This window comes from Pelodiscus sinensis, chromosome 4, assembly GCF_052426305.1.
Source record: "Pelodiscus sinensis isolate ZL-2025 chromosome 4, ASM5242630v1, whole genome shotgun sequence".
NCBI classification, from domain to species: domain Eukaryota; kingdom Metazoa; phylum Chordata; order Testudines; family Trionychidae; genus Pelodiscus; species Pelodiscus sinensis.
Window position 1 is genome coordinate 94,442,192 of NC_143055.1, and position 27,240 is coordinate 94,469,431.

The 27,240-nt window shown below is 45.4% G+C and overlaps 1 protein-coding gene across 1 annotated transcript in view; it reads right to left on the reverse strand.

Annotated features, from left to right (window-relative positions):
* Position 1: 1 nt before the first annotated feature.
* LOC149524551 (uncharacterized) overlaps positions 2-27,240 on the reverse strand; it is a 90,542-nt gene continuing 63,303 nt past the window's right edge. The window contains exon 3 of the mRNA XM_089778203.1: positions 2-3,144. Coding sequence (XP_089634329.1) covers positions 3,047-3,144 — 98 coding nt within the window. The 3' untranslated portion in view covers positions 2-3,046. The remainder of the gene's footprint in view (positions 3,145-27,240) is intronic.

The following is a 27,240-nucleotide window of genomic DNA, read 5'->3' on the forward strand; positions in this document are numbered from 1 at the left end:
TAAAATCCAGTTACCTTCACAAAATGGATTGAAAATCTACACCCAACATTGGTTCTCCTTTCCAGTTTTAATTTGTTTTACAGTTGTATTTATCTGGTGAATATTTTGAGATGGCTTTTCTCTCTACCAGTGGTGTGTGGAAAAGCTTACACACACACACAGGAAATTCCCTGCCTTTGGGATTGGCTGACTAAATGTCAGGCAATCTAATGCACAAAGTAAACAAGAGTAATGTTTTTTTCTCTGGATGTTTATCGTGATCTTGGATTATTCAAAACACTTTAGGTTAAAAAAAATTGAAGACCTGTTTTTAAAATGTCTGTTTAAATATGAAACTGTGGGAAGGATCAGTTATGTTTTGTTCTGTAAAAATATAAATCTTGTTGACGTCCTAAAAATAATTTGGATGTCTGTTTTAAGCTGCTCTACAATGTTTTCTGTGTGTGTTTTTTTTTTTTTTAAAGGCTTACAAATTCTGCTCATACTCAATTGGATGCCAAAATCTTGAAGTTTTAAACAACATAAGACATTCAGAATGAATCTGGTTAAGTATAAAATGAAGTAAGATTGAATTACGTGTCCTTGGCTACCTTCTTGTTAACCTAGGATGAGATTATTTTCTTTAAACTACTTAAGGCCAAAATTTCAAGTTAATATTTGAGTATATAGAATAAAACTTTTTTTTTTTGAGAGTGAAGAATCTAACTTTGTCAAAATGAGTGAAATGATGGTAACATTACTGTCTGCTACAATATCCTAGATCTGTCTTGTGGAGCAGTATACCTAAAGTACTTTTTCCTTTCATGAATAAATATTCTGAGTTTATTTCACAAGGCTGTAGAAATTAGTGCTTATTTCTGTTTTCTAAAGTTAAACCTATAGAAAATATCTGACACTTTTTCCTGAGGCCTGCAGCCCATTTATCTGAATCGGTGCTGTATGCATAGTTACACTAACTCTTTAAGATTAGTCTTCACTTCTTTGAGTGGCCCCATGGATGCTCCACTTGAAGTGTCCATCCTAGGGCCACTGGTCAGAAGATTTCAGAGCCATATCTGGCTGGACCGCACATGCTCCTGTGCTGCAGGGCATTCGCGCCCTTTCTAATGTGCACGGTTCAGCAAAAAAGAAAAGAGCCTCTCCTGCCTGCTCCCTGCCCGTGCTTCCCCTGCCTCCCATAAGTCAGGGAGACAGACAGGGCACATTGGAGAACAGCCGGCCGAGGGATAGGTCAATTCCATGGCCGGTGCCAGGATCATCTAAATCTCGCACAGCATCCACTCCACCGCCGGCCTCCCCTCCTCATACAGAGCACAAGCAAGCTATGGCCCCATCGGGGGATAAGCGACCCCCTTCACAATTGCCACCAACGATGCTGCCGGAGAAGGTGTCGTCCCCAGAACAGCGGGACTTGCCAGGATCAGCGTCGGAGCAGACACTAATGGCTGCCACTGAGATGGTGCTGCACACGGCTCTGCAGGAGTGTGTACCATCTGCACCAGACAAGAGGTGGCACGGGGAGGCCCCCACTGCAGGGTGCCAACGATACAGTCGGCACCGCTATAGGACAGTTGTTTTGCAGCACATCCAGGGCTGTGTGAGCTGCCCTGCTCAGTACCGAGAGCGTACTCTCACTCTGCTCAGGCATGGGCATCAAGTCTGCAGACAGTCTCTCCTTCTTCCCCAGACCTACATACCTTATCTGGGGAAGATAACCGTATTAACACAGCGGGAGACCTCTCAGCTGCAAGAGAGCACTTGCTATCAGTATTTACAGAAGCAGCTAGGAAGTCAATCCCTAGGGTTCACTCACTGTCTCCTTCACCAGTACTTTAAGCGGAGCCGTCCCCATCCCCATATCCTTCATCAGAAAGGGGAGCTTACTATTTGGCATATGGGAATCCGCAGTCACCGCGGCGATGATCCTGCTCTTGCCATTGCTATAGATATAGATGAGTTTCTCCACACAGATCTCGTTCTCCAAGCTACTCTCCTGCCAGATCATACCGTAGCAGACATGGGAGCAGATATTCCTCCAGAATATTAGCTCCTGGGTATGACTCTCGCTACCACAGGAGCTATCGCACCTCTGAGAGACAGGGTAGATCACACTCTCATTCTCTCTCGTGCTGCTGCCATTCATCTTCTTACAGACACCATTCCCCACCTGCCTCCACTTGTCAAAGGCCGCAGTCACCGAGACCTCCTCCTAGCACCCCCTCAGTGTCAATTCTTTCGGAATCTGAAGAGGGTCAAATCTCAGACACAGATGAACAGACACCTGCAGCTTCCCCAGAGGATATCCAGTCGTCTTCTCCCAATGATGCAGTTTTTGTAGCAGACTCTTCGCCACCGGATGATACCTGAGAATTTCAAGACTTTTTTCAAGAGTGGCAAAATCGCAGGAGGTCCAATTAGCGGAGGTCCAGGTGAAACAGTATAAGCTGTTAACGAATTTGCACCCTAGACAACAATCTAGGGTGGCATTACCGCTAGATGAGGCAATTCTGGAGCCAGCTGCAGAAATCTGGAGCACACCGGCCTCCACTACTCCATCATGTAAGCAAGCCGAGAAGAGAGATTTCATATCATCGAAGGGCTCTGAGTTTTTTACCCATCCCCAACCCAGTTCATTAGTGGTGGATGTGGGCTTTTTGCTCTTTGCAGAGCTACAAGTAAGGAACTCAGCAGCGGACAAAGATGCAAAGAGACTAGACATATTTGGATGAAAAGTATACTCATCCTCCACGGTTCTCCTCTGTATTGCAAATTACGCAGCACTACTTTCTAATCATAGCTTCTATAACATCGTGAAATTAACAAATTGCTCAAAGAATTTCTGAGACCAATAAGGTACTCCTTCGATCAATACTATGGGAGGGTTACTCATGTGCCAGGGCAGGTTTGCAGATTGCCATGGATGTGGCCGACACAGCGGCGTGAACAGTAGCCATGGCAGTGTCCAGGAGAGGAGCTTCATGGCTCATGACAGCTGTTGTACCTAAAGAGCTGCAATCCAAGGTCAAGGACCTTCCATTTGACAGGATTAAACTGTTCGCAGAGAAGACGGATGAGGTGCTCCACACGGGGAAAGATTCACGGGCCACCTTACGCATGCTTGGGATGTATGTTCCACCTTTCCACCTGTAAGGCAGAAATGGATATTTAAATGAGAAATGTAAAATTATAAATGCAAATGTAAGATCTTGATGTAGATTCACCCTGTAAACATCTGTATAAGTGCTAAAGGACGGAGGTTATCCTTGTATACATATGTCAATGTCAATTCGATTATTGAAATCTTTATAAACTTAAAAATATGCAAGTTTGGCAATGTCTCAAAATGGAGTCTGAAACTCCATTTTGAATTTAGAACTCTTTCTGGTAGCATCCATTTGAGTTATGCATTCTATCAAGTTCACAGGTAGCTGTTAGAGTTTGAAAATAGCAACTCACCTACCTGTTGGAATTTACATAATCTATGAATATTCACAAGCATCCTGTTCTACCAATCAGTTTAAAATATGCCGTAAGAGCATCCTTTAGTGTCCAATCATTTTAAACCTTTGGGTTCATGAATATGTATGAGCCAAAACTGTAAAAGCTTCTGTCACGCAGCAGTTACCGGTTCCGTCGGGGCGTCGGGCTTAGGGATAGGTTAGGTTCTAGAGAGAGAGAGAGAGAGAGAGATCCTTCAAGTCTTGTCCTAAGTCTGATAGCTTTACATGACCGTTCTCATTCTATTTCTTTAGAGAACCTGACGGAAGGTCAGTTCTCTCATTTAGGTTAGGTTAAGGTAGTTTAGCTTTTAGATAGTATAGCTCCCGTCATCGTCTTTGTACGGCAGGTTGCGTTGGTCCACGCATGCCGGCCGTCTTCGTGACTGTCCATCGGGCGCATCGGGATTAGTTTAAGGTTTTATTTTTAGGTTAGGTTTAGGATAGATAGGATCCAGAGTCGTCCATCGCCTGATCCAGTCGCACCGAAGCGTGAGAAGAGGCGTCGAGGACCAGAAATTCTGTGGAAGGCGAATCGATCTCAACTTCTGCTTCGAGGGATCGCCTTGGCTGTTCCTCTCCTGTGGCTAGCAAATAGCCAAAGGATCGTAGGTCGCCAAGCGCCAGATCAGCCGGCGAGGGACACCTGGCAGGTCCTCCCCAAAGGCTTCCAATTAGCCCTAGGGTCGTAGGTCACCAGCGTCCATCAGTCGTCTTCGTCGTAGACTCTATAGTAGGTATAGGGACCTTGAGGGACTTCCCCTCCTGGTTCACTTAGTGTAAGAGGGGACTGACCCCTTAGGTTAATTTGAGGTATTGTTTTGTTAAATTTATTTTTGTAACAATATAGTCTGGTGGTTTTCAGTTTAAAACCAAGTCTTAAGTTTTTATTTAACGCGCCACCTTAATCTAATATCTCACTCTCCGGTGATCAGATACGGCGAGAGGGTCGCTACCTTAAATACCATCCTTTGTGGATTGGTCGGGTTATAAAATTAACTCTTGGGAGAAGTGTCCTTAAAGACCTTCTTCAATTCTGTTGACATACAGCTAACACACCGAAGGCGTTATTTTTCCATTCCAAAGATGTTACAATTGCAACTTTCGTAGACAACAAAACCATCCATATGACCAAAGCCACTCCAAACAGAGGACACAGCGCAGACGTCCTCAGCCATCTAGGGCGAACAGCGCAGTGACACCCAAAGAGCAGGGTTTGACTCCCAGGTCGGGGGCACGCCGAACACTCCTGTTGTGGTCAGAGATTCCAATCCCATATTCCACCACCAACTGCGATCCTGTTACCACCAATGGGTCGCCATAACATCAGATAGATGGGTATTGGAGGTGATAAAATCCGGACTCACCATTCCATTCACATCCCTTTCCCCCTACCACTCCACCTACCCCATCCCTTTTCAGGGACCCATCTCACGAGAATCTCTTACGACAAGAGGCCTATCACCTGTTATCCATCAGCTCAATAGAAACGGTCCCAGAGTGCTTCAAGGGAAAAGGGTTCTATTCACAGTACTTCCTAATGCAGAAGAAAACGGGGCTGGAGACCCATTCTTGATCTATGCCGGTTAAATTGTTATCTTCGAAAACAGTGATTCAGAATGGTAACTCTAACAACGATGACTGGTCCGCAGCCCTCGACCTGCAAGATGCCTATTTTCATATAGCCATACATACTGTGCACAGACAATTCTTGCGCTTTGTCATAAACAATGAGCACTTTCAGTACTGTGTCCTTCAGTTCGGGCTGGCTTCGGCTCCGAGTATTTTCAAAGACCCTCGCTGTTGTTGCCGCTCTCCTTCGTTGTCTCTGAGTCATCATATTTCCTTATCTGAACGACTGTCTGATAAAGGGCACATCACAAGAAGAGACGATGCAGATGCTCACAATGGTCAGACAAGCGTTCAACTCTCTTGGACTGATAGTAAACCAACAAAAGTCAATGCTAATTCTAACGCAAAATATAAAGTTCATAGGGGCAGTTCTCGACTCCCGTGCGGCAAAAGCATACCTAGCCATGGACAGATTCCAGGCAATAAAAGGCCTGGTCAATCTACTCGCCAAGACCCCAACAGTCTCAGTGCATACCTGCCTATGTCTGCTGGGCCACGTGGCCACGGCCACCTTTGTCATCCCGCATGCATGCCTCCATCTGAGAAATCTGCAGCATTGGCTGTCAACTGTGTATGTCCCTGCAAGACATGACATCCACAAGTTTAGTTTCTCCTCCATCCGATGTCCACATGTCCCTGTGATGGTGGTTGAATGCATCAAACATCTTGACGGGAGTACCATTTCACCAGTCTCAACCATCCATTCAGTTAACATCAGATGCTTCACTCATCAGATGAGGCACTCTCATGGGCGAGGAACGCATACAGGGACGGTGGTCTCTCACAGAGAGACATCTTCACATCAACCAATTAGAGCTGCAAGCGATCTTTCTAGCATGCAGATATTTCCTCCCACACTTAAAAGACAAGACAGTCAGGGTGCTGACAGACAACATAGCGGCAATGTATTACAGGCAGGGAGGAGCAAGATCATGCTCCCTATGCGCCGAAGCGGTACGGTGCTGAAATTGGTACATACAGCACAACATCACCATAACAGCATCCTACATACCTGGCACAGCCAATGTCATTGCCGACTCCCTCAGCAGGCGCTTCCCCATAGACCACGAGTGGGGAAATAGGACAGGATGTGCTTCAGAAGATTTTCCACAGATGGGGAACTCCCCTAGTGGATCTGTTTGCAACAATCACCAACAAGAAGTGTCGCCTGTTTTGCTCCAGAGCAGGGGTCGGCAAGGGATCTCTCGGCGACGCATTATTAACCACTTGGAAAAGGGCACTCTTGTACGCTTTTCCCCCAACAGTCCTCATTCCCAGAACACTGGAGAAAATCAGAACGGAAGCAGCAACTGTACTCCTAATAGCACCAGCTTGGCCCAGACAAGCTTCGTATCTGTTCTTACACAGAGGCTGTGTCTACACTGGCGCGATCTGGTGCCAAAGCAGCTGCTCTTGAGCAAAAAACTTGCTGCCTGTCTACACTGGCTGCATGTTTTTGCGCAAGTAAACTGACGTTCTAATGTATAAAATCGGGGTTTCTTGCACAAGAACTCTGATGCTCCCGCTCAGGAATAAGCCCTCTTGCGCAAGAGCTCTTCCAGAAGAGGACAGTGTAGACAGGCAACATGAATTTCTTGCGCAATAAAGCCCTATGGTTAAAATGGCCATCAGAGCTTTCTTGCGCAAGAGAGCACCTACATTGGCATGGATGCTCTTGCGCAAAAGCACATGCCAGTGTAGATGCTCTCTTCTGGAAGAGTTTTTCCAGAAGAACTCTTCCGCAAATGTGTTTTTGCGTGAGAACGTGCCAGTGTAGACGTAGCCAGAATGTCACTACGGCCACCATGGCCTCTGTCCTCATGCCGGGATCTCCTCTCTCAAGAACGGGGATCTCTCCTACATCCCAAACTAGAAGCATTGCACCTGATGGCGTGGCTCCTGACTGTCTTAGACAAGATGAAAAACTCTGTTCTGAACAGGTCAAGTCCATACTGATACATAGCAGGAAAGCCTCTACGTGCAATACTTACCTGGCTAAATGGTGCAGATACTCCTGTTGGTGCCTTCATAATAACATCCAATCACTGTTTTCTCCTTTACACCAAACCCTCGAATACATTCTTTACTTGTAAAATTTGAAGCTTTCGCTGGTGTCCCTCAGAATTTATTTGGCAGCCATTAGTGCTTTCCATTACCTGATACAGGGTTTTTCGGTGTTTTCTCACCCAACTATTAAACGATTTCTCAAAGGCCTGGTCAATATAAGACCACCCCCACCATCCTGGAACCTTGACTTAGTACTGGATACGATTATGTATCCCCCATTTGAACCACTAGCATCTGTCCCCTTGCAGATACTAACTATGAAGACCATCTTCTTACTCACAATTACATCAGCACGTAGAGTCAGCAAGCTAGGGGCGATAATGGCAAATCCCCCTTTCACTTTTTTCTCGAAAGAGTTGGTGATGTTACGATTACATCCAGTGTTCATTCCCAAAGTCTCATAGTCGTTTCACATCAACGAGCCGATCGTCCTTCCCTCATTTTACCCTAACCCGCATGCCTCGAATAAGGAGGCCCTGCTACATACGCTTGATGGAAGGCACACTCTTTCCTTTTACATAGACAGAACCTGTCAGTGGAGGCGAACAGATAGACTTTTGGTATCAACAGCTCAGCAATCTACGGGCACTGCACTCTCCAGTCAACACATTGCCAAACTTACTACCCTGTGTATAACCACATGCCATTCTGTTCAGGACAGACCTCTGTCTTCTCAACCACGAGCACACTCGACCAGGGCAGTGGCGACATCTACGGCCTTTGCCGGGGGGTTCCACTAGCAGATATTTGTAGGGCAGCCACATGGGCTTCCAGCACTTCATTCATGAGACTTACGCTATAGTGCAAAGATGGGCGGCGGATCACGCAGTGGCTTCCGCAGTGCTATCTACTGTGAAAACTAATTGACCCGGAGTGCTTCTTGTTCCAGCTACTGCTGTACAGTCACCTAGAGTGGTGCACCTAAGGGGCCACTTGAAGAAATTACTCACCTGGTGTAGTAACAATGATTCTTTGAGATGTTCCTCATGGGTGCTCCACGTCCCATCCTCCTCCCCGCTCTGGGTTTTTTCTCTTTCTTGTTTCAGAGACCCAGCGGTGAGAGGAACTGGCGAGGGGAGCTGAACTGCGCACATTAGAAAGGGTGCGACTGCCCTGCGGCGCAGGGAGCATGCGCGGTTTGGCCAGATATGTCTCTGAAATCTTCTGACCAGTGGTGCTGGGATGGACCCAACACCTAGAATGGAGTACCCACAGGGCACATCTTGAAGAACCATCATTACTACACCAGGTGATTTAGTAACTTCATTTAAAAAAAACCCAGTTTTTAATGGAGGGGGGGAAGGATGAATCTTTTTGTTACTGGGTTATGTCGCTATCCTTCTCTTCCAACATAGCTGATTGTTTGTTTCTTTTTTTTTCTATGCATCTGGCCCCATGCATTTGTCATCAATTGACTGTAGTATTGAACTGTTATGTATGTCACCTACATAACGAATAGTGGCACTGGCTACTGAATGTATTCTTGCTATAAAATGAGGAAGGGGTGCCTGGTAGCTATTACTGGACAAAGCCAAGCCACTTACCTCTTCTGCCTTGCTCTTTTTTTCTCCTTCACTTTCTCTAACTTCCTTTGTAAGAAGACGAACAGTAATCATAATTGTCTTCAATTGTAAGAAGACAATTAAAAAGTTACTTCTGTTACAGTTCCAGGGATGAGCCATTTTATTCAATCTGCACCCAGTAAACAACTCGTTTACAATGGCAAAATCCTGTCTTCTGCAATGAGACCTTACTTGGCATTCCTTGTTTACTCGTTCTCTTTCGCACAGGAATTTTTTTAAGGTTCATTATGAACTGGATGCCTCCTTGCTTACCTGTACCAGTGCATACAAAAATATATATAGATTTAAGAGCATAACATACAAGGATGATAGACAGAAATGTTGTCTAATACGGCTCAGAACTTGAGTGATCATAGGCTAGGAAATTAACAGGCTCCTACATTTGTTACATTTGAACTAAAAATGTAGCACATCTGGTGCTATTTTTGTAAAGAGAATTTGAGAGCTAAAACTAAACACAAAGTCCACAAACCAGGTTGTTTGATGTAAGGGACAAAAATGTACATGATCTTGAAAAACAGTCCTGCTCCAGCCAACTGTTATAGTAATAGCAGCGTGATTTGACCCTTATGCACAAGTGCAAACTCTGGTCTCCCAAATGCCGTCTGGAATTTGTGCAGCAGAATGTCAGCTTGTAGCAAGGGCTGTGCCTTAAATATTTGTTCAACAGCCTCTTTGGTAGTCTGTGGGGCATAAGATTGCCAATTTTGGTTGAGGGGAATTCCTGGAGGTTTCATCACGTGCCATCTGTAATTAAAGATTAAACTTTTATTTGCTAGAGACTCCAGAACAATACTGGAGGGCTGGCAACTTGAGTTGGGACACCAATAAATGAAAAATGAAGAAGAGGAAGGAAAGGGAGAATGAAGGAGATGATAATGCAGCCTACATCTTGGAGGGGCGCAGGTGGAATTTAAAAGAAAATACTAGCTTATCCCTTAACCGAAACAGGCTACACTGATTTCTAGACAAACTTAGATAATATCTATGCTATGAACTAGAAGTGTGATTCCCAGTTCTCATAGATCTACTTGAGGGCTACTACTGTGATAGCTAGAGCATCTAAAAGTCGTAGTATAGCCATGGTAGCATGTCTGAGGCAAGTGGTAATGTGGGCTAGCAGCCCTGAGTAAAAAGTCCACTTGCAACATGGGTATGAGTAAACTTAGTATAGCTACTTTGTGATGCTGCTTGCCATGGTCTATCCAAGATAGGAGTTATTCCACCAGCTTAGGGCCTCTTGGCACAGGACATGACAATTTCCTAGTTACTTCCCAGTCTTGCACAAAAGTAATGTGATCTAGTCAGTTCTTAAGAACTAGCTAGAAAAGCACTGAAGCTGGCATGCCCAAAGTATGACCTGAAGCTGCCTCTTTAGCCCTGATACAGCTAAAGAGAAATATGAAGAGGATGTGTCCTGACATGCATGTCTCCATCTTGATCAGAGTAGGCTTTCATAGTGTCAAGATCATGCACTATCCTGCCAATAGGCAAAACAGCTTTGACCGAGAAGTAGTGCATGTTGAGGCATAGTGTTGCTTATGCCCCACTACACTATATGGAAGATTATCCTGGTGAGTAGAATCACTTTGATTAGACCTCTTGGGGATAGTAGCAGCCTTTTGACAGGTGAGAAATTGCTAGTGAGTTTGCTAGCTGTTCAGCATCTGTGTGTTGCAATGTGTTGAAGGTGAAATCATTATTATTTTACTATATAACAGAAATTGGTTTCCATTTCTAGTCTTGGGTACCATTTACAGCAGAAAAACTGATGTTTAATCTTAGGTAGCAATTTGTATTTGTTCTAATAAAGCTTTCAGGCATGGTTTTTCTCTACAAAATGTTACTAATATTTTTGACCCAAAATGTGTATTTTTAGTCACTCTACTATTAGTTAATATTTGAAGCATACTTCCCCTTAACTGAAACAGGAAATCCATTCTGTGTGATGAGGGGGTGTGAGCTAGAGACAACACCCGGCCACACAGTGTCAGATGAAGATGAAAAGACTGCAGCAGCAATGGCCAGGAAGGTTGGTAGGTTAGGACTGAAATGCCTCCCCTACCAGTGGTCTGCAAATATATATAGGGAATATCCCTTTGCCCCATGCTTTCAACCTGCAGCTGCTGTTCCTCAGTTTGGAGGCAAAGCAGACAATGGTGTTGAGAGCCTGGTGTTTCTTGGAGCTGTAGTGATTGGCACACACTTACTCTTCCCTCCTGCCCCCCAACAAACTGTTTAGATAATACTGTTTAGAAATGTAGGAGTCAGAGACTAGTTCAGTCTCCTATCAGCAGGGAAATTTGGGGCTTCCTGATGGGCCTACAGGAGAACTGTGAAAAACTTAAACAGCAAATAGTCTAGTAGAATCTTAGATGGTATCATGAACTTCTTCACAACCCACTTCTTCAGATGACAGGAGTACAAACTAATGGTTCTTATCAGCCTCTTCTAACGATGTAGTCTTTAAGGTGCTACTAGACTATTTAAGTTTTTTCCTGTTACAGAATTACGTGGCAATCCCTCTGAAGCTTATCTACTCACTATCTCTTTTTTTTCTTCCTCCCCTCCTTTCCTTATTTATTCTTGAATCTGGACTTCTAACACTCCTGACATCTGAAGAAGTGGGTTGTGAAGAGGTATAAGCTCTATATAGGTCAAATATGGCCTGCTCTTGAATCAGGATGTAATTGATGAGTATGTGACATTTCAGGCAAATCACTTTTGGTGTAATCTACATTACTTTGTTTCCACTGCATCCTCAAATCCTGCTATTAATAGATGGCACTGTATGTGGGGTTAGAAGGAAGTGGAGCAATGACAATTGTGTAGTCATTCTGCTGATGCAGGGCTGGATGGTTCAAAGTTCCCTTAGAGAATACTTAATGCATTCAGTTTCCTGTTCCTTTTCAAAAAGGAACCATGGGCTCTGGTAATAAGAACATGTAAACTACAAGAGGAATGCTAGCTAAGAATGCACTCCTTCTCAGCAGGTGCTGGCCACTTGCATGGTGATGTGAAGGCCAACTGGAAATCTTGCTCTGCTGCTGCCTGAAGGGAAGGTGGTGATGGAGAGAATAAAATTAATTCTTATGCTCTTTAATCCGTGTTGTACACTAGCCTACTTCAGGGAAGCATTTACGAAAATAGAGATGGAAAAATTGAACGAGAGCGTTCTTAGTAGGGATGTTAAAATGTGCGTATTTAGGTAAACGCATAACTGCTGAAAATGTCAGCAGTTACACATTTACATGTGGTGGGGAGGTATGTACCTGAGGAGCTGCTTCCCCCACTCCCGTGCTGCTGCCTCTGCCTCCCCATCAGTATGAACTCTTTGCTACCCCTGCACTGCTGTCTTCGTATCAGAGGCAATAGCATCGAAGGGGGACAGGTGGCTCCATGGAGCCGGTACCCACAGGGATCCATCTTAAAAGCTGGCTTCCTGCTCACACCAGCTTCTGGTGGCTACCTCCGGCCAGTGCTGTAGCTACCTCTGATACAGAGGCAGCAGTGTAGGGGTGTGTGTGTGAGGGCTTCCTGCATGTAACCATGTGCATACACATTTACACTTTCACATCCCTAGTTCTTAGCTCTTAGCTTCAAATTTACCTCTAAAGGGGTAGTAGAAGAAACATGGCAGTATGGAATGTTGAGAGGCAGTGAATATATCAGATTAAAATCTCCCTCAATAAAATGGTTGTCTTATTTCTAGTTATTTTCTATGTCTTGATTGACTTAGTAAGTTTCACAATTTGTAGGTCTCAGAATTGCTGTGTTAAGTGGGTTCTCTTTTCAAACATGTGAATCTGTTTTACTTCAGTGACTCGCTCCACATTCAGTTTCACAAGTTGACTAAATCTAGGCCTGACCCCCAGTGAGAGATCTTCACTAACTTGGATTTAATTTTGGATTCTTTATTTTTTTGCTTCGCCAGCACCTTGATTATTGAGGTTTCTCAGAAAGGGTACCGCGCCCCCCAACATGCTACACAATTTCCACAAACCACCTGTGGGATAGCAACTGTTCTTCTGCATCTAAGAGCCATGGCTAGTGTTGGAGGATATGAAGCAGGGCTCTTGCTCAGGCCCCACGAAGCTAAGTTGTTCAATCTTCAGCTGCAGCCCTGGGTGGTGGGGATTGGGACTTGGCCTCAGCCCCATGCCCTGGAGTTTTACTTTCTGCCTTGGGCCCTACCAAGTCTGATGCTGGCCCAGTGGTCCTACTTGGTAACCCCTGACATCTGCCCGCAACCCCCCCATTGAGAATCACTGTTCTAAAATTTTGTAAATATTGATTCTTTAGTAATAACATGAATCTCCAGAAGAGAGCACTGTTGCCATTGCTGTCTCTCAACTAAATAGGTAATCTCTAGCATGGGAAGTCACATTCTTTAACTATTCTGTATTGCTTTTCTGAGAGACTATATTTCTAAAGTTTGTAATACTAGGAGATGGAACACTAGGCTGGGTCTTGGATTGAAGTTGACTAGCCTGTCCCAATCCATGCAAAGACTCTTCTAAGCAGAGTCTGAAACAAATAACTGAACATAAAACATCAGGGTCTGTGCTAATTGTTATAGCAATCTTGGCATATAAAATAAGGCAGCAGCAGAGGCTCCTTTGTTGTAGATACTCCATGGCCAATTGAAGGACTTTTTATTTAGAAACTGATTGACAGCCTGCGGTATGAATGGCTAGCAGTATGGGTTCTTGAAATAATTAGATAAGGTAAAATGTTGATTGATGACAGAAGTTTTTAATCCTAATTTTGATCTTAGTTCTTGAGGTTAAAACTAAAAAAAACAGAACCTCTGGCTGTAGTTCATTAACATTCACTATTAAAATAGCAATACAAGAATGGCAACATCTTTAAGAATAGATTTGCTGTGTGTATGTTGCCTGACTGGTATCTGCTGACTTTCCTGACACACACATATATATTACTTCTGCTAATTCTGCAGATCCCAAACGGCTGTGTTGAGTTAATGTCATCTTACCGAAGTTAGAATCTTTATTTCATATGATGGAGCATGAACCAGGAAGAGCAAACTTGCCTTTGAGATCGCAAACTGTGACTTTTACAAGGCTGCCAATTAAAAATAACACTCTTGTTACTCAAACTGAGCATATTAAATGAGTCTGCGAGCAACTTAAAAATGAGCCCTGTTGTGCCATTTTTAGAATATTTTTTCAGTGCATTACTGTCTTTCAAATCCATGTCTCAGACAGAACACTTTGTATTCTGCTACCCAGAAGTCAAATTGGGCTGAATACCAGCAGCTCAGTGAACTATCTGTCTGCTTGTCTGTCTGTGTCTCTCTGTCTCTCTCTAATTTTCCTGTGGGATGACAGAGTGGTGTCATCACATCATCTGCATCCTCATGCTGCCACCCGTCTTCGCTTCCATTCTCAAGTCGCTTGCTGTGGCCAGCCTTGTCACCATCCTCTCTTGGCATGGGTTGTTCCAGCTCTAGCTCCCACTTTACGCCCCAGGGGCTGAGCTGCTGGAAGGAGCTCCTGGGGCTGGGTCCCCACCATCATCTGAGCCTGACTCACCCACCCGCCTCCAGGCCATCCCACATCCCCTCCGCCATCTGAGCCCATCCTCTGCCCAGCCCCATCAGCCCTTCTGCTGAGACCCTGCACCTCCTACCCCCTCTCCTGGCCAGACATGGCCATGGCCAGACACCTACTCCCAGAGAGAGGAGGGTTGGTGTGCATAGCTTTCATGTTCTCTGCCTGCAAAAGCTACCAGAGAGAGGGGGGTTGGTGAGCAGGGGGCACAGCCCCCTAGTATTTAAAAAAATAATAATATAGCCTTTAAGATGATAAAATAATTTTCACAGTGTGAATAGTGTAAAGAGATCCCTCAAAGGTGGGGACAATTTGAAAAATAGTACTGAGAGAGACGTGACTTACATTAGTCCTTCTTGATTGAGCATGAAATCTGAAGCCTACTTATAAAGGCATCATCCTGGACGTAATTAGCTAGTTCATTGCTGGTAAGGGATGCAAGGAGAGAGAGTAATGAGTATATAGTGAAGATCTGCAAAATCTTATTTTGAGGCATCGACTGGGTGGGGTTTGGTTTGAGGGTGGTACTTGGGAGCTCTAAAAGTTCACTTAAAAAAAAAAAGCAACAAAGAAAACATTCCCAGCTAAATTTGATGTATTGCTTTAGGGAAGTCATCAACCAGAATGTTTAATTCAGTCTTAAGCATGCACATTAACTGCCAAGTTAAACAGTTCAACAATATCTCCAAGCTAGTGACTGAGTTCCTTAAAGCCAAACCTTTAATATTTACATTAAAACTTGTATATAAAAATAATTCAATTCTGACTCAGCAAGAACATTTTTCTTGGAGAGAGGAATCACACATTTATTCTCCCCTTCCTCTCCTCCCCCCCCCCCCCCCCCAGTACAAACAGCCCCTGCGTTTCTAGGGGACCAGTTATAGGTTTGAGAAAATAGCTGTTTATTCTTTGGTGGTTGGTAAATTTTAATACAGATTCAGTTGTGTGTTACACCTGCCCATTGAGTCCCAAAATCTATCCTGTGGTAACAAAGTGTGGTTAAATCTTGGCCCAGATGAAGTCGGTGAGACCCTTGCTATTGACTTCTGGAGCCAGGATTTCATTTATTAGTGTGTGTGTATATAAGCTTATATACTGAATATTAATATTAGCATGTATTTGTGTTAAAAAATATGGGTACAAATAAATCCTGACTGTAACTCCACTGATCCCAGTGGAATTGCTCTACTGATGTGTTTGGCCAGTCATGTTTCTGAGGAGTTGGTCCATTAAAAAAATTAGTAATGTACAGCTACATACTGGAGCTTATCATTTTCATGTCTACGTGATATCTGATCTCACACAGCCATTACTAGAGCTATGTAAATGTCTAGAAAGAAATTGGTTGCAGGTCTTTTGGGAGACCAATTTATGAACTAAAGCAAGAGGCTAGAGCCAGCACTGCTGTGATCTGTTTCCATTCTGATGCTGACTTCCTAGGTGGCCTTGGACAAGTCACTTTGTTTCTCTGTGCATCATTGTCCTAACTGTGAAATGAATGGCACTCTTCATATCTCATAATATGGCCACAATGGTGTTAGTTGTAAAGCATCTGAGCTCCCCATGGGAAGGGTGCTTTAGAATATTAAAAACTATTTATTTAAAAAACTCCTCCTTTACCAGTGCAACATTAAAAAATGCTAGTTTTGAAATTTTCTAAATGTCTTTAGGGATAAATTAGGGATAAATAACAGCATAGACCACCGTGAGCCAGGGCTGATAGCTGTAAACAAACTTGATGGGACTGCGGGGAAACTTGGCCACACCCATGATAAGTGGACATCAGGATAACTAAAATCATGCTGGACCAAAGATGTTTCTGAACCTGAGTCAGAGGAGAGAGGTTCAACCTGTAGCAAAGTGATGAGGGGAACAAGAAGTGAAAACTTGCATTGGTTGATAAGACCTCATGATAAAAATTATTTAAAAACAAAATTGGCCTCCTCTCAATCCAGCTGATGTCCATAACGAAATTCACAATATATTATCAAGATATGATGATGCATCATATTGCTACACAAGCACCCATAAATCACTCGTCAGTTATATAATATTGATGGTCATAAACATATGATGTTTTTTCTGATCCACAATAGGTGCAGTACAGGAAGTGAAAATCACTTTGCTTGGTGTTTCATATGCAGTTAAAACTGGTTTCTTTTCTTGTCCTATACTTTGGTAGACTTCTTCCTTTCAAAAGAGGTTGGATTTAACAAAACTGTAGGGATAATGAGGTTTGTTAGGACTGGGCTAGCATTGGTCAAATCACAATTCAGAGATTCCCATTAAACTGAACATGAATCACTTCAGGAAAATTAGCAGCTCAGATCACTTGAGTGGCGGCATTTTTGAGTTACCTGATAAGTAATGTCGTACGGCAGTCTTTCATCATGTATGGAGCACTAGGGTTTAATAGATGAGGTAGAATTGTTCTGGAGGTACTGACTTCCTTTTTCTGACTCTTTGGCTTTGACTGTCTTCTTTATTACTGCCTACCAAGTGTCAATAATTGCCTCATTTTAGCAGGAGGCTATCCTCTCTTGTTATGGGAGCAGCCACAACAGAGGTTCTCTTCAGTGCATCTACCCACAAGCCTTGATTAATGCGGCTACTTCCATCCAATTTCTAGCTATATGGGGTCTGCAGAAACTAGGGTGACCAGATAGCAAATGTGAAAAATCAGGACACTTTTTTAATATATAGTTGTACTAGTGGAGTGGAGGGTGGGGAAATATAGTTGTGTCTAAGACTATGCCCTTAATATTGTGATGTCTGGTCAACCTAGGAGAAAGCTACAATGCTGATGGTTGACTGACTCAAGGGATATCCAGTCCAGCAGCATTGTCAGCTCCTCAATTGGCAGTTGTCTGCATTTCTCAGGACCTGTTCTGCTAGAAGGAGTGGGTGTTGGAGAGGTCTTTATCCCTACCTTTTTTCAAAAGGTACCATAGTATCATTAATGTCCCCTCCAGCAATTGGCTAAATGGACCTCAATTTAAATTTTCATTCAAGGGGTCAAGCATTGTAGCTTCCTGTATTGTGGGATGGGGTCAGTTAAGAAGGCACTATACTTGGGGCATTTGACAAAGACTATGCCACTTAATCTTAGAACCCAAGAATGCTCCCCTTACCAAATGACCTGTACCTTAGAAGACACTTCTGATGGAGGGCTATTGTAGAGTAGGGAGTAAAAATAGCTGTAGCTAATGGAATATATCAAGAGAATAAAGACAAAATGGTTCCCTGAAAATAAGAATTTTGTCTTCACTGGATGGAACTATACAGAAATGGTTAAAAACAACAAGGAAACTCCCCATTGGGAATGAGTGGCACAGGGGAAAGAGAAGGAATATCCAAAAAGTTTTGATGTAGTTAAAACAAGCAAACAAAAAACAGTGGACAGTAAAGAAACAGAATGACCTTTTCTGAAAGAAGTTGGGTGAAGATCACTGAATTGGAATATTTACGTCCAGCAACAACATGGGTAAAGAAACTAACCCAAACTAAAACAAAAAACAGGACTGTGTAACACTTTAAAGACTAACAAGATGGTTTAATAGGTGATGAGCTTTCGTCTGGCCCATGAAAGCTCATAACCTATGAAACCATCTTGTTAGTCTTTAAACTGCTACACAGTCCTGTGTTTTGTTTCAGCTGCACCAGACTAACACGGCTACATTTCTACCCCTAACCCAAACTAAAGCTCTGCAACAGCATGACAAAGAGCAGAGGACATCATCTCAGACTAAAATGTACTATGAAAAATACAATCAGGCAGCACAAAGAGACAAAGACAGCCCAGAGCCAGTTTGTGTTGTAACTTTTAATACCTCAGAGAGAAACAATGAAGAAAACCACTCTTCCACATGAGTGGTGGATTGGCAGTGCTCACTTTCCAATATTGTTTTTGGGCTGCTCACCTCCAGTTACTGGTGACGTGGCTTCAGGGAAAAATCTCTGCATTTTTAATATGCCATGCAAGTTGCACAACCCATATGAACCCAAGAGATTATTTCCATGATAACTAGAAATGAGCTAAGACTGCTGACAAAGGACAGTGCTCACCATGGAGAGTTTGTTACATGGTAAAAAAAAAAAAAAACTCAGCACCCTAAACATTGGCAGTCTGCTCTAAGGTGTTTCTGTCTGCTCTAAGGTTTTTCAGTCTGTCAAAATATCTGGATATATAAATCATACTTGGCATAGTAGTATTGGCATGCAGTACAACATTTGAATCAAATCAGCAAAATCCACCAATTTGTTTTATGTTCGCACCCGCTTATTCTAGAAATCCTTCAGCATTATCTACTGATGTAGGATTTTATTGCCTCTCCCTGCCTTCTTCACTCCACAATCCACATTCTGTTGCATTTTAGAACTGAACAAGATGAATTGTATCTTTCCAGGATCATATTTTCTATTCCCACATTGAGCACACTGTGGGAATTTAGTACAGAGCATAAATATCAATATTGTTATTAGGAAAATGACATACTAATTTAATAGAATCAGTGTTTAATCTCTTAGCATATCTGTTAAATTAATATGGAGCATCTGAAAAAGCAGAGTTCTTATTTATACCACCTTTTTATATTGGACAAATGTATACTAGTCTGGGCGGGGGGGGGGGGGGGAGTAAGTCCTATCAGGGAAAGGGCTAATTCTGAGTATCCAGAAGATAAATGAAGGGATATCTGCAACCAAACAAAAAGCAAAATCCGGAGATCCTTACTCTGGGCAGGATCCCCTCCTTCTGTGAGAACCTTTAATAGATGCTAGATGGGAGGAAACTGATTTCATCATGGAGTATCTTTTTCCCAAATTGTTCCCTAGAGCGAGAAAGAGGTGTATCCGTTCTCTCAGTGGAATAGGAAATGGGATTTACTGCAAAGCCCAGAGAGTCTCTGGGATCCACAAGGCATTGGTAGATGGCTATGGCCACCTGCACTGAGCAATATGCTAAAGAAGCCACATTACCATGGTATTTCTGCATCTCACACTCCGCTACAGCCTCCAGCAGTTATATTTCTGCTATGAGCTCCTAGGAGCATAGGCATGTTGCACAGTTATAAGGCTGTTTATACCTCCAGCATCTGATATCACTGAGGACACCCTCTCATGTGTTAGGCCTCAGGTTCTCGCCTGTCTCAAAATGGAATTATGCACTTCCCACCACTGTTAGGGTGCGTCTACACTGCAGGGCTTAACTTGAAATAAGGTACGCAAATTGAGCTATGTCATTTTGAAATAAGATACGCAATTAGCTTATTTTGAAATAGGGAGATTCTACATAGCACTTACAGTAAAACCCCAATAGTCCAGCATCAAAATGGCAAGAGCCTAGTGAGTGAGCTTCAGCAAAAAACAAATCACAAGGCGGCAGCCACAGAAGCTGAACCAAGCGAAACCGGACGGGACCAAGTCAGTCTGCCATTGGCATTGTGTGACACTGAACTGCAGAAGCTGAACCAAGCGAAACCGGACGGGACCAAGTCAGTCTGCCATTGGCATTGTGTGACACTGGACTGTGTGTGTGTGTGTGTGTGTGTGTGTGTGTGTGTGCGTGCGCGTGCCAAGTCAGTCTGCCATTGGCATTGTGTGACACTGGACTGTGTGTGTGTGTATATATAGAACCATCTTATAGTGCCTCCTGATAGTCCGGCACTACCTAGGTCCCAAAGGTTCCAGAAGTCTTCTGTATTTTGAAACAGACCACTCCTCCCTCATTCTTTCCCTCATTCCTCATATAATGAGGGTTACAGGAGTTGGAGTAAGAAGTCCTCCAGCTTGACAGTATTTTGACACTATTTCGAAATAACTGTCTGCTGTGTAGATGGGTACTAAGTTATTTCGGAATAGTGTTGCAGTGTAGACATACCTTAGCCTGGAACATGGGAAGAACTCCTTGTTTGTACCAGTCACTTTATTCTGCAGATGTGGCTGGATTCAGGCACTGGCAGTTCTTTCCTTTTGAGTCTCTGACAACTAATGTATAATGGTGAAACAGCCATCTTAAAAATAAAGTATTTGTATTTAGCAATAGGAACAAGCTTTTAAAGAAAAATGATCTGAAATCAGTCACACTTGTGGGTTATCTTTCTTTAAAAAAAAAAAAAGTTATACTACCTCCTGATGGTGACCTAGATAGGGTTGGCATCTCTTCCAGTGAGTTCTGGCATTTTAGTCCACTTCCTCTTTGCTTTCCCTTTCACTGGGAGACCTGCCCTCATTTGTTTCTCTTGGTCATTCCTGGTTAAACCAGTTTAGTAGGCTGGCCAACACTGAGACAGTCATCTAAGCTAATAATTATGGTATTGCCCCTTATGGAGTTGTGAAGTGTGTGCTGGTAGATGGCTATCTTGAGCCATTGTTTTCCTTATTACCTGGCTGTATCGAAACAGACCTCATCTGATTCCATCCAGTATTATACTGTCAGGACTTCTGTTTAAAAGTGACCTTGCTGAGTCCCCTAAAGTTGAGGTGCTTAGTTGGCTTTCTTTGCAATTTAGCATGACTCTGGAGAGTGCAGAGTAGGGGGGTAGTGATCCAAGTTTGGGTTTGTTTGAGCTAAGAGAAAAGCCCTGAAAAAAAATCAATTTTTAAAAATGATTCTGGGTAGATGTATGTATTTATTGCTCAGTGCTAGAGAGCAAACTATTACTGTGATGCAAGTCAAAACCCTTTCAATCTTGGAATAGTGCATGGTACTTACTAAATCTTTGTGGTATCCCAAACTAAGGCGGGTATTTTAAAAAAGTATGTTTTTGCAGTGTATATGTGCCAATGTAGAAAAATGGCTAGAGGCCAGAGGGTTTCCATTCCTGCTATTTTATATGCTTTAAGAGCTCAACTCTTGTGCTTTAAAATCCAAATGGTTACTTTGAAATTTGGTGTGCCTCATGGGGGGCAAAGAAGCTTGTATTAGTGATTCAAATGTGGAGTTATTGGACTGATGGGTTCCTTAGTTACAGCTCCTTGCCTCCAAAATAGCTTCTGCTGCCTTCTACCGTTAAACAGAGGTACTAATGAGAGGTACGCCATGCCTCCTCAGGCAACAGAGCACCCCCGCACCAGCCAGCTCCTTATAGTGGAGTGGCACACCAGAGCATACCACCTTTCTTTCACCACTGGCTGCTGACAGGCAAGATCTGAGGGCTGAAGAACAGGCAGCACTGATGTGGGAAGTGCAGGGGACAGCATTGATTGGGGGGCACAATTAATTGCTGGAGACAGGGATAGTAGACAGGGTGAGCCCTAGCCAAAATGGCATGCCCAACGAGGAGTGTCTTCAGCACCTCCCTCTCTGTTTGTTAAACTTTTGAATACCTTATTTTTTTTATTGCATTTCTAATCCATTGAATTTGATGCATGGCTTATCCCAGTCATATAAGATGATACATTTGCACTAGAGGATCTGTGAAATTTGCCCCTTGCAACAAACTAAACTGCCATTAAGCTTTTCATTTCCTATGCTGAGCTCCTGAAGACTTTTCTGGGGGATATCTTTTATTTGTAGTGGTGGAAAACAGACTATATTGGAGACAGGAAAAGTCTGTGTTCCATAGTCGTAAAGTCAAATATTGAGGGTTAAGCATGACAAAAGAAGTAACAGTATTTCTTTTATATTACAGGCTGAACCTCCCTGTTCCAGCAGCCTTGAGACCTGATCCCTCCTGAATGAGGGAACTTGTCAGATCAGGGGAGGTCCCCTGCCACTGGCCTCTCACCCTGCTGCTCCTCCCTGTGGGTGGCTTCATTCTAGCCCCACTGCACTGGGCTGCAACCCTGCTGCTTCCAGGTTTGGGCACAGAGGGCTGGCTGGGGCTTTCTGGGTAGAGGGCTTGCCAGGGGACCCAAGGGATATGGGGCTTGTTGGATCCTGGCAGCCCCGCCCCCACAGCCCTGCCTGGCTGGGGGTCGCCAGGCATGGGGCTCACCAACCACAGCTGAACTCTCAGGTGGCTCGCACTCCTCAGCACCAGGGCTCTCTGGTCTAGCAACACCCAGGTTCCTTCCAGATTTAGGAGGTTTAACCTGTATTGCATATAGGGGTTTGATATCTCTGGGACCTTGTGACGAGGCGAGGCAGCCCTGCACTGAATCTGCAGGGCCCAGCCAGGGTTACCTACCTGCAGAGGCCCTCCCCCGCCCCCGGAGTCCTACTGAGCATGCCCAGGCTGCGGCTCAACTATAAAAGTCTGCGGAAGGGCTCAGTCTGGGCTGGCAGCCGGAGGAGAGAGACCTATGCAGGGAGCTCCTGACCAGCAGCGATCTCCTGAGACCCCAGAAGAAGGGAGTGGAGATGCTGAGGTGAGGTGGGGCATCACTGAGGCCGCCCGCCGAGGAGACGTCACCCCAGGGAGGACAGCAAGCCTGACAAGTACGTGGGGAGTAGCTCCAGTGGCCCAGGTAGGAAGTGGCCCAGGGCAGGAGTGGGAGCCGCCTCTCCCGCCCTGGGAACCTTGGTGCGTTTTGGCAGGACCTCCCCGCTGAGGGAGTGGCACACCATCCTGTCACTCACAGGGCCCTGGGCCGGGACCCGGTGGAGTAGGTTGGTCCCGGGTCCCCCTACCTGGGGTGCACCCTCTGCTATAACCCTGTTCCACCAGCGCCAGCCTTGCCTTAAAGGGCTGCACTGAGGTTGTGTTTGTGGCCTCCAGCCGATGGGCCCAGCCTTAAAGGGCCATCCTAAAACTGCGGTTGTTAAGACTTTGCTTATTGACTCAGGCCAGTGGGCCTAGCCTTAAAGGGGCCTCCTTAGACTGCGTTTGGGCGACTTTGCTCATGGACTCAGGCCCGTGGACCTTGACTTAAGGGGCCAGCCTGAACTGTAGGTGCGGATACTGTGTTTATGGATCAGGCGGGTGAGCCTGGTTGTGAAAGGGTAGATAGTGCAGGGAGTTGTGGACGCGGGGTCTTTCCGGGCCTCTTGGTGGGGCTAGAGAGAGTGTCCCATCACAGACCTCATTAAACATGTCATTTATTCAGGGGAGCCAACAGCCATGGTGCACCCCTGGGCAGGGTGGGGGCGGTTCTGCACTCTGAAAGGGGCTGGGCCTCAGACAGAAGGAGTGCACCACACCACACCACACCCCCCAGTCCTTACAGCTGCTTGGAGTGCACTGCCCAGCATTCCAGCACCTTCAGCCACTGCCCCTGTATTGCCTTGATTAGTTGCTATATACACCCCTCAAGTCTTAAAACACCTTGGGCTCGTCTACACTGGCCCCTTTTCCGAAAGGGGCATGTTAATTTTTAAAGTAGGAATAAGATCCTCCGGAAAAGGGCTTTTTTTCCAGAGGATCAGGGCCAGTGTAGACGCTCTTTTCCGGCTTTTCTAAAAGCCGGAAAAAAGCGGCGGACATTTTTATTTAAATGCCGCGGGGGATATTTAAATCCCCCGCGGATTTCCCTATTACGACCTGTGAAATTAACATGCCCCTTTCGGAAAAGGGGCCAGTGTAGACGTAGCCAAATACACTTTGACAATAAAACAAGGTTCGCATCCCAACTGGGCTCTCACTACTTCCCTCACTGGCTGACTGCTGCTGCCTTGCCACTTCTACCACATAAGGGTCTGGCCAAAAGCATTCTAGGAGGATCAGGGAAGACAATTCTCAGAAAGTCTGGAAGGGTCCATGAGATTCTTCTAAGGTCCAGAACATTCTAGGAGGTTAGTGACACATGACTCCACATACAGAATACTTGAAACTTTTTACGTCAAACAGTCTATTTTCCCTTTTGTTGTTAACAACAAAAACGTTGCCCCAGGCAGTCAACCTGAATTGGCCCCTAAACCCAACCCTGTGGGCAAATGTGGAATTCTTGCTAAAATCACCACACACAAAAGTTTGAGTGAGCAACACCATTCTCACACAGACACAGAAATAGGTGGAGTCAGTTCACAGAGTCCTTCATGATTGTGACAGAGTCCTGACTCAAGATTTTTGAATCTTTTGCAACTGAATCTAAGAAAAGAACCTTGAATACAGAGAAGACATTACATTCCATTCAATTTTAGTAAGAGTTTCTGTAGCAATGGCTAGCCTACATAAAAGGATTGTTAATTATGATATAAGGTAGGAGAGCAATTAGGAACTTTGAGGGAAAGTTTTTCATGTTTCTTTGAAAATTTACTGGAAATACAGGATATATTACAACTATAGTTTTGTTTCTTAGTAGCCTGTGGTCGTACGAGTTGGGAAAGTATGAAAAAAATGTTCTTCGCTATTTTCTGTCAATAGCTAGAATTTTCATCATGTACTACTGGAGCAAAGCCTTCTTCTATAGAGATAATGCAATTACTTATTTGCCTCTAGACAAGATCATAACAACATTAGAGATTGCCCCTCTCCTGAGAAAAATCTGACGCTTACCAAACTGAAATGGCCATTATGAATTACTAAGCTTGGCCTGAAAAAGGAAACTAGTTGAATTGGAGTTTTTTAGAGCCCATATGTTGTATGCCACTGAGTAAAATATTGTCTGTCATCTGTTGCTCATAAAGCATGAGTCCTGATTTAAAAACTTAACGTTGACTCTTAACTGTCTGTGTGTGTGGTCTTTGGCTCTGTTACTGTTAGGGTAGATTGTGAAGTGCTGAATAAATATATTTTACAAAACAAACCCCATCAATAAATGAATGGCTGGACAATGTAACCAACTGACTGCCACAAAGTACCACTTAAATGGCTCCTGAGAGACTTGTAACTAATCACTTAGTGCTAGAAGAAATTGTCCAGTTGCTCATCACAAATGGACACTGAATGAACAGTAGAACTATTCATTTTTTGGTAAGGATAATATAGTTATCTTTTCATAGTATTTGTGCTTTGTACGAATAACTTCATTGTAAATAGCTTTCTAAGGGTATGTCTACACTACAGCACTAATTCGAACTAACTTAATTCGAACTAAGCTAATTCGAATTAGTGCATCTAGACTTAAAAACTAGTTCGAATTAGTGTTTTGCTAATTTGAACTAGCATGTCCACACTGAGTGGACCCTGAACCGAGGTTAAGGATGGCCGGAAGCAGTGCTGGCAGGGCATCAGGTTAGGACTTAGAGCGTGGAGCTGCTGTCTCAGGCTAGCTGAGGGCTGTGCTTAAAGGGACCCAACCCCACCCCAGACAGACAGTTCTCAGGGGTTCCCCGCTTGCAAAGCAGTCCTGGCTTGGAGTGCCCGAGAGCCCACACTCAGCACATCACAGCACTCGGCCATCAGCCTGGCTGCACTTGCCGCAGGCTGCCATCCGGGGTGCGGGGGGTCAATTGAGGGGCTTCAGGAGAGCTTCCACCCCGAGGAGCCCGCAGAGCCAGCCCAGTCCTCCCCATCGGGGGCTCGTACCCCATTCCTCCCTCACCTCCTTCCACTTACCCCTCCCTAGCCCCCCTTCCTGATGTATAAAATAAAGGACACGTGTGTTCAAAAATAGAAACTCTCTTTATTTCACAAAAATTGGGGGGGGGGGACAGGAGGTGGGAAAGGGCAGGAGAGAGTGTGGGAGAGGGGAGGGGAAAAACTGGGAGGAGGGAGCTGGAAGGGGGAGGCAAGGGAAAGGAGGGGGAGGGGAAACTCAGGGATTGGGGTGGGGGTCTTGCCGGGCCAACCGCCTCCCAGCATGGCGAGGGAGGGGGCCTCGGCGTCCCCGGGGGGATGGGGTGGAGGGTGCAGAGGTTGAGGTGGGGGGTGTGGACATTGAGGAAGAGGGTGTGGGGGTTGAGGAGGAAGAGGTGGGAGGAGGGACAGTAGTTGGGGGGGCAGCAGGCGCAGGACCAGCACGGGGCACCATGCTCTGCAGCAGGAGGTGCAGGTTTGAGTTCAGTCCTCGGACCTCAGCCAGCTGCTCCTGGCGGAGCTGCAGGTCTGCCCGCATCCAGGCTTCCACTGTGCGGTGCACGGCTCGCAAGGACCCCAGGTGCTGGTCCCTGTACTCCTGCTCCGTGGTGGTGGTCCGGAGCAGGCCGTGGGTGCGGGAGCATGTCCTGGGAGGGGTGGTGCGCCCTGCACGAGCAGCTGGTGCAGCTATAGAGAAGGAAGAGAAGTGGTCAGTTCTCCCTGGGGATGCAGCAGATGATGCCCAGCCCCCTCCCCCCCCCCCACGCTACGTGAGGGCGACCGTGCCCTGCACCGTCAGAGCCGCTGTGCTTGTACAGAGGCCATGGTCAGGATGTCTGGCTCTCCCCAGGACTGGGAGCTGCCCCAAGACTGCACCCATGCCCCTGTGCCATGTATAGTGTGGCGGGGGATGGAGGGGGAGATGTCCCCTGCCTCCGTGTAGAGGGGACATGTGAAGGGAAAGCATCCTGCTGGGTCCTGCCCCGGGGTCGGGAGCATGTCAGGTCTCTTCACACAAGCATGTGCCTATTGGGCCATGGCCCCTGGGTGTCATGCAGCTGGAGCCACCTGCCCAAGGGCGGCATGGCACGTGCTCGCACGTGCACAGGTGTCTGCGTGACCCGTGGAAGGCATGGCCCACGCGTGTGGTCTCTGGTCTCCCTCCCGCCTCCCCCCCCAAACTACTTAATTCGAACTACTTACCCGGTACGGTCTCCCTGGACGACCCTGCCGACTCTGGTGCTGGAACTGCTTGCGGTGGCCCCTCCGATGTGCCCGGGTCAGGGCCCTCCGGTCCCAGCTCGCTGTCCCCCGGGCTGGCACGGACCGCCCCGCCCCCCAAGAGTCAGTTGAGGGCGGGGAAGTAGGGGCAGGGGGCAGCCCCTGCTGCGGTGCCGCCCCTGGTGGCTCTGGCGTACGCCTGCCGCAGCTGCTTTACTTTCAGGCGCACCTGCTCCTGGGTGCGCTTGTGTCCCTTTCGGGCCATGGTGGCTGCTATGCGGCCATAGACAGCCGCGTTCCTCCTCCTAGTGCGGAGATCATGGACGTT